Raw genomic sequence first — 8,253 nt, 5'->3', positions numbered from 1 at the left:
AGGTTAGGAAAAGGGAAGACTGGGGGGGGAGAGAATGGCATGTTGACATTGACTGACAGAGAGACAGACGATGGGGAGAGAGAGAGAGACAGACAGCATCAGTGAGGGAAACATGCTGTTAGCTGACCTTGCTCCTCTCAGATGTGGTGTTCTCTGTCTATCTATAGTTCCTAATGGACTGTCTTTAAAGTGGAAGGAAGGGATTAAAGAGCCACGGGGAGTGGAGCGGGGTGGTGGCGGGGTGGACCCATCATGCAGTATGAAGAAAGTGGTAGATAAGTGGAATGGATGGAGGCAGGTGCTAAATGTCCACATGTGCACATACGCCAGCCAGTGTGATTGAGAGCCATATTTTGGTGGTAAGCTTGTAAGGCCCTCGCTCTCTCTCTGTCTCTCTCTCATACCTTCTCACACACACACACACACACACATATGTACATTTATTTTTGTCTGAACACTCGACATAATGTGTTATTCCCCTGCCCTAACCTCAGCTATCGGGGGTAAAAGCCTAATCCAATCCTTAAACCGACTAAACCCAAGTCTAATCTGATCTGTAAAACCAAGTCTTAACCTGATAAAACTGGTCCTCACAAAGGTAGCCATTCAATTACACAGTCTCTCTCTCTCTCTCTCTCTCTCTCTTGTTCACTCTCTCCATCTCTCTTCCGCTCTCTCTCTCTCTCATACGTACAGGCAGGCAGCAGTGAATTATAGTGCTGGTCAGCAGTATGACATTGGAGTCTGCATTGCCAGCCATCGTTGTGCAGAAACGGAATATTCCAAATAAATCCTCATGCTCTCTCTCTCTCTCTCTCTCACACACACACACCCACCCACACACACACACATCACACACTCTCATATAAATCTGCCTCGGATGGAACACTTCCCTCTTGTGCACAGAGCAGGCAGCTATCAATCTAGAAGAAAGAAGGAGAGGGTGAAACAGTGGAGAGCAGTGAAAGAAGAGAGGAGGAAAGGGGTGGCCCTGAGACATCCACAGGGAGTGAGGAGAACAGAAGGAAGTGGAGACAATGGAGACGAAGTGAGAGGACTGGATGAAATACAGAACTGAGAGAGTTGAAACTGCGGGGAGTAGAGACGACCCAGCTGACAGCAGAAGGAGAGAGAGAGAGAGAGAGAGAATGTAAAACTCTGTCTCAGAGTTGTATATCTGTCTCCATAGCGTACTGTATCAAGCAGATAAGCTTGCCCCTTCTACCCCTGCGTATATGTGTGTGCATGTTTAAAACATCTGCTGTGCAATCTGAACCCAGAGGCAGATTTTCGTTCAGTGGTGCCAGGCTTTAGCACATGCTGAAATGTCCAGCGGGTAGTTGCTGTTGACAGACTCTTTAGCCTTGATGCCTCTACGCTGTGTGATGGTGAGCCAGGTCTGAACACCTGAGCCAAGAGTTAAAGACTGCGTGGCATTGTTTGGACAGCAGCTGCAGCCGAGCCATTCAGCAAATGTGCCTTTGCAAGGCAGGGCAAGCGATTTCAGCGTCCTTATCATCAGATTGAGCTCAGGCGATGAGTGACTGTATAACTGTACAATTCAATATTGTATGATATCTGTGCTTGGATACCTGGCTGGTTAGCGATAATAGTCACCGTCCTAATAAAAAGATAATAATTGAGATGGAGGAGAAGAACCACTGTGGACTGCTGTTAAATGAACGGGCTGATTGGACAAACAAACTCAGACAGTATCCAACCACTCTGAGTGATGAACTTCGTCATCGTCACACCTGCGCCTTTTGACTGATTAGCGCGTCATCACATCTCACCTGACAAAATGGCCGTCCAGTCTCGTTTTAAAACATTAGCGTTGAATTTGGCTGTAAATGAGAGTTTGACCTTTGTCTTTCACACGCGGAGCTTAAAATGCCACAGACCCTGACATCTGATATGCTTTAAGTGACACCAGTAACACGCAGCAGACGCTCCGGCAGGCAGACGGAGTAGTCAGTTTACGGTGTGTCTTTCCAGAGACTAAATTTGTAGAATTGCTGCTTTTCTGGACCGATGATGCACATCAGTTCTGGGAAATAGGATGTGTCGATGCAGTGCAGCACGTTGCCGTGCACATGCTCGGTGTGTGGGCTCACACAGGAAACAAAAGGCATGAGTGTTTTCTTATGAGTAAGACGCCGCGTCTGTGTTGCCACTAAGGGTACATGTTTATGACTGGGTATATTTTTAAAGCCGTGCCATAATTAGTGCCATTGTTAACGTCAAATACAAAGCACAGCAAAGACAGCCAGGTCGTAATCTTTATTCAACATAAAATCATAATGACACTCCAGAACATGTGCTATGTTTTTATAGCAGTACATGTAGGTTTTTGAGATTTTTTTATGACCTGTCTTCATGATGAGGAGTAGTATAGGAACGGTTTGGCAGACGTTACTGATGGAGGGAGACATCCTGCAGACAACACACACATACACACATACAGCTGATGCAGTAACATTTATTTTTAATGTTGTTTTGAAAATTAGTTTTCATATCTGACTTGACATTTGCTAAAAGGCACCTGGAAACATCATTACAAACTTTGCAGATTCCTGACAGACGCTGCACAATAAAACCAGGAAACATTGTTATGTCTGTGTCTTTGTGCAAAGGACAGAATATACATAATTTTTATTTTCATTGTAGTGGAGGATGAATACTGAGATTTTTCTGTATTATCTAACACATTTTCTTTTCTGTGTCTCTCTGTCAGAGGTGGCTCCCTATCTGCGAGGGGTTGGATTGGGGCAGCAGGTGGTGTTGGAGGGAAACAGACTGGTGCTGACCTGCCTGGCTGGAGGCAGCTGGCCTCTGCAGTATCGCTGGACTCTCAACAACAGCAACATCACCGACTGGACACCACAGTACAGGTCAGTTAGCACTGACTGGCTGGTTATTGGGATCTCTGGGATGTCTCCAAGTTTATGTGTTTTCTGTGTTTTCCGTCTATGCGACGTCCGTGTTTCTCCTTCTAGCTTCACCCTTCCTTCTGATGGTCATCTACATGTTTGGTCATGCCCATAGCATGGACAGACAGCTGCAGCGTAAGAGCTGTGGCTGTTAGTGATGGAGTGTGTGGAGAGAAGGTCAGAGCATTCAGACTGCAGAGGCAAAGTGAGATTAATAATTAGCACCATAAATATGTATATGGTCTGGGGAAACAAGAGGGGAACCAATCAATATGTCTGAGCCGTTTCTTTGCTTTTCTCGCTGTACCTCTCTTCTTCCTCTTCCTCTACCTCTCTCTCTCTCTCTCTCTCCCTCCCTCCCTCCCTCTCTGTCCCTGTGTGTGTTGGTTAGTAAGAGCTAAGCAATCCCTCTCGGCAAAACTGCAGCTGTGAAACAAAATTGTTTTTCACATCATTCAGAAATAGAGGGAATCTAGGGAACGCATGCACACTGAGGGAGGGAGAGGTTGAGCCAGCATTTTGTAGGCAGTTGTTGTTCAAGCCAGGAGGCGTTGTGTAGCTCTGGACTACTCCCAACGTTCTGGCTACTTTACTTTGGCGAGGCTGGGGGTATGCTGAATTGGCAGAGTGCTGTGAATATGAGTGTGTGTGTGTGTGTGTGTGTGTGAGTGTATATGAGCGTGTAACCATCTGGAATTACGATCCAGATTTTGGTATTCTACCTTTACATTATTCACTGTTAGTTGTAAACAGACACGTAGAGGTCATCCATTGAACCTTGGTTGTTCCTGATGCCGCCACTGACGTGTGCGTCTGCTGGTATTCCTCGTGTTGCAGGGACATACGCTCACTTTCCCGTTTATTTTTTCACATTAGTGAAAAGGAGTGCGTTTTAATACAACAGCCCTGCGCTAAATCCTCCTTCATGACTGTTATGATGTTAAATTTATGTTGAAACAGCGTCTGAAAGCTGCATTCATCTGTATGATAATTTCGGAGGATGTGGTTTGTGGAGCTGTTAAGCTGAATTGACTTCAACATAAAAAGTGTTTCTGTTATTTAATCAAGCCCTCTGATAAAAACGGGGTTTGTAATAATAATAATAATATGTCCAAAAAAATGTGTCGGTACAACCCAATACGATTCAATAGTACTACACACCTCGGCCTCCAAAATGAAAACAGCTCTCTCAGTTATTTTAAACAAACACTGAATACCACAGCCTTCATGAAGATTTACTGCAGCGCCGTTATATTAGAATTGATTTCTTTTCTCTACTGTTCTCTACAAATAACTCTAAGCCTGTTTACGCAGTTGCTCATTACATTTTAGCTTGAAGACTTGACTTAGGGTTATGGTTAGGCAATTGTTGATGATAGTTCAGGCGAGGTTAAATCTCCAGATAATTACCACGATGTCCTTTGGAATGAATAATGATTAAATGTCAGACACATTGTTAAGAAATATGTTTAAAAGCACGATATAACTGCATGTCAGTCCATTTTCACATCAGTTCTGACACTAATTTTGGCCTATACACAAATTGCATCTCTTTATTAATTTATTTAACTCTTTTGCCATACAGTGTTCCAGACAGTGAATAAGTGAGTAGTGCTGTAAGTGATAAAAGGTTTACATTAATGGAAACTTTAGTGAGGTTTCTTTTTTCAGTGTCAGTTCAAATACAGCAGCCTGTCACTTTTTACACACAGCCAGATGGAAGACAACTTCACTAGACAAGTTAGACCTACAAAAAAAAAATAAAGGAAAGATTTAACAGTTGCTTTGTTTTCAGGGACAATGCTGACAAGGTGACTGTATTGTCTGTATTCCATGCTTGGATGGAGTGAAGCTATTTCTCACAAAGAACATTTTTCTCTAGCTGGCACTTGTGCCAGTTACAGACTGTACAGGCAACATAGAGGGAAATAAAATACACTTCATGGCAGTGGTGGAAAGTTTACTCAATTACTGTACTCAGAGGGGTAGTTTGGTTTCTTTGAAGTGTGATTGTAGATGGCACACCGCAGACTGGAGAAGCAGACAGGAGTACAGGCATGGCAGCTAAGCGATGAGCTGCAGTGGACAGAGTCAGCAGCAAAACTTATTTTAGCCACATGAAACCAGTGTATTAATTCCTCCACTCTTTTTAGTGTTCAGATCAATGCTGCAGCGGGGGGCTTGGTCAACATGATTGAAATTGTTCTTGTCTTGAATCGGACGGGGACTTTCTGCTGTCAGACAAATTGACTGAGAAATTATTGAATAGCCAACACTGAAATGTGTGTGTTAGTGACTTATGTAGTGAGACCAAACGTTCCTATTGAAAATGTAACAGGACGCAGACAGAGAGAGACACACGCGGCGTTAAGAAGTGTCCAATATCAAAATCTGTTTCAGGATCAGAGCTGCCGTGTAATGTGTCATTGCTGATTCAAATGGAGTTGCGTGTGCGAGTCTTTGATGTACATGTGTGTGTATTTGTGTGTGTGGGGCTTGTGTACGTTGGCAGCGTTCACTGACAGCCTGGGAGTTAAATACTTGGCTGTCCTGGTAGTCATAATGAGCCCCAAAGCGATGTCCAGTTTTACTGTGTCTATCCGGTTTGTGTGTAGTACGTGTGTGTGTGTGTGTCCCCGTCAGTGTAAGTGCGCTTTTGCATTTGTGGGTTTTTCCAGCATGGCACCAGCCTAGATCCTATGCCAAACTTCCCATTAGTGAAGCACAGTCCATTAAAACCCCATTAACAATCCTTCTCCAAAAAAAAAAAAAAAAAAAAAACATAGTTAAAAATATATACCTCACGCAAACAGGCACACACACACACACACACGTCCCTTCTGTTACCGGGAAACTTTCCGTTTTCTCAGATCAAGGTCACGAAAAGCCATTACACTGCGTACATATGGACAAACAGACCTCCACCTTCTTTGCCGTCTGTGTTATTGGCCTCCAGGGATCACTTGCTATGCCTCCTTTTATATTTATTTACCGCTTTAATAACGAACACACCCTCATTACCGAGCCCTGTGTGTTTGTCCGTCTTTAGGTTGTCTATGCCATCTCTGAAGAGGACCGAGGCCGGCCTGTATCAGTGCATGGTGAGGAACAGGATGGGCGCAGTGATACAGAGGAGAAGGGAGGTGCAGGTGGCCTGTAAGTATATACACGCACACACACACACCAGTTGTACTGCTGCCGTACGAGTACGTTATGCATGTGACAAGTAAAAAACTTAAAATGTGAATTATAACAGCACTACTCAACAAGTGAAGATGATGTCAGTGAGAAAAACTTAACTAATAACAACTTGAGCCACACTAGTGAGCATCTTGTCTTATAAATAAAGCACATTGTCACTCAAAACAAAGGTTTAAAGGAAGTGAACAGACATTTTTCATTTGTACTTACATTTGATCTGTGTTTCAACATACTAAAAGTACCAAGACTAATGGCTCGGTCTCACTAGCATCTAAAAAAGAAAAAAATCTATTAGTTTTAGTGGCATCACTCATGCTAATGAGACAAAGACAAGGCAGCTTTTGAATAAACATTTTGTCATTGTATTGTTTACGACAACGCTAATTAGCTTGCTATCTGATGGATGCCAAGCTTGTTAGCTCTGAGATCTTTTACCCCTGAATGAAAATATGTTAAATTCTAAAAAAACAAAAGGCCAGGAGACCGTAAACATGCCAGTACAAAAACAAAAAGAAAGAAGCTTGGAAGACTTTTGTAGCAAATAAGATATTATAGAACAGAGTTAAATTACCCACAAGACCTACAAGTGTAGTAATTATGTCTGCTCTAGAGCCACTGTCTATTGGTTATTTCAGCAACAGGTGTATGTAACATCATCTGATACTTCAGTACTGATATTTACGTTCTTCATCCCTCTCTGTTCGTCAAGATTTGGGAAACTTCCCCGCTGAAGAGCAGAGAAAGACGGCCACTCAGGGCCGGGCAGCCATCATCAGCCCGCCTCCTCTCGCGTCTTTCCCTCAACCGCAAGTCACATGGTTCAAAGACGGACACAAGATCATCCCCAACAACCGAATGTAGGTGTCTCCTCTGCGCTCTCGTTCCCTCTCTCCAGCACACGCTCATGTTTCTACGGTGCCTGACGAAACACAGCACGAGATAAAATTTTAATTTTGCAGTTCTTATCCATCACTGGCGCGAAAGTTCATTTTAATCCTTGCGCATCAATTGTCATAACTAATAAGCTATTTAGATAACTGACCCTTTCCATTACTGCAGACTTGGGATATTATCAAGAAAAGATTAAATGGACGTTTGAATGAATCAAATCTACAGGGTCGTTCAGGAATTGTAGGTATATGTGAGATGTTGTTTAATTGAACAGCAGAGATACGAGGGCCCCTCGAATGTGTCACGTGAGCTGTATTTCTCAAGCTTTTATTTGATCCTATTGCCCCGCTCCTTTTGAAATGGCTCCAATTTGCATATTATTTCTTGCTCGATATGTCAGTGTCATTATTTTTGAAAAATTCTTATACAGTGTATTAATAATGGAAGTATCCGGAGTACAGAGGAGGTTTATTATGAAAGGTTTCCAGAATGATGTGCTATAGATTCAGACAGCTTCTTAAATTATTCGGGTATATGCTCCCTTTTGAATCTACCCATCAGTAGGTGTTGAGACAGAGACCTTCAGTGATTTCATTAGGCTGTTTTGGACACTGAGATAACTAACTCCCTATTAAGAGCACTAACTGCACCCCAGCGTGTTGTTGAATGAAATTGCCGGCGGCCTTGCCGTACACGTAAACGTCCAGACAGCAACTTTTTTCACTCTTTTAACGACAGCCACCGCCTCAAAAGTGCTTTGTGGAGTCAGGTTACATAAGCAGTTTTTTTTTTCTTCCTGGTTCGCATCAAGTTTGACTTTGCTTTTTAATTTGAATGAACGTGGATAATGTTCTCCTGTTAACTTAATGGGGCTTCATTGAGTGTGGCTTAATGACAGTGGACGGCAATTATTTTGCTGCTCAAGACGCTGCCTGCATCAAAAGTGTTTACTGTCAGAACATCCCCGCCACACTGTATTAGCCTCCTTAAACTGTGATCCCAGCGGCTGGTCACAAAGAACAGAAAAGTGGAGTCCTTTTTAGTGTCAGTTATTATTTCAACAGCCTGTTTACATATTTTAATGACCATATACTGCATACTGTGGATGAATGTGACAAAAGTAGGCATAGAAATGAGCACGATAAGGCCTCCTGTCAACCTATCTCCACTCACAGATAACACCACTAGCACTTACACATAAAAAAAAATGAAATCACCGTAAATTAAAGGT

General features: G+C 42.9%; 1 protein-coding gene across 1 annotated transcript in view; it reads left to right on the top strand.

The window, feature by feature from the left end:
• The first annotated feature begins 2,521 nt into the window (after positions 1 to 2,521).
• Positions 2,522 to 8,253, top strand: part of LOC311496872 (protein sidekick-1-like) — a 127,878-nt gene continuing 122,146 nt past the window's right edge. Inside the window, exons 1-3 of the mRNA XM_084556889.1 lie at positions 2,522 to 2,891; positions 5,980 to 6,086; positions 6,841 to 6,988. Coding sequence (XP_084413015.1) covers positions 2,674 to 2,891; positions 5,980 to 6,086; positions 6,841 to 6,988 — 473 coding nt within the window. The 5' untranslated portion in view covers positions 2,522 to 2,673. The remainder of the gene's footprint in view (positions 2,892 to 5,979; positions 6,087 to 6,840; positions 6,989 to 8,253) is intronic.

This window comes from Chelon labrosus, assembly GCF_963514085.1.
Source record: "Chelon labrosus genome assembly, chromosome: 2".
Classification (NCBI taxonomy): domain Eukaryota; kingdom Metazoa; phylum Chordata; class Actinopteri; order Mugiliformes; family Mugilidae; genus Chelon; species Chelon labrosus.
Note: the sequence above shows the minus strand (reverse complement) of the source record. Positions and strands in the feature narration are given on the sequence as shown.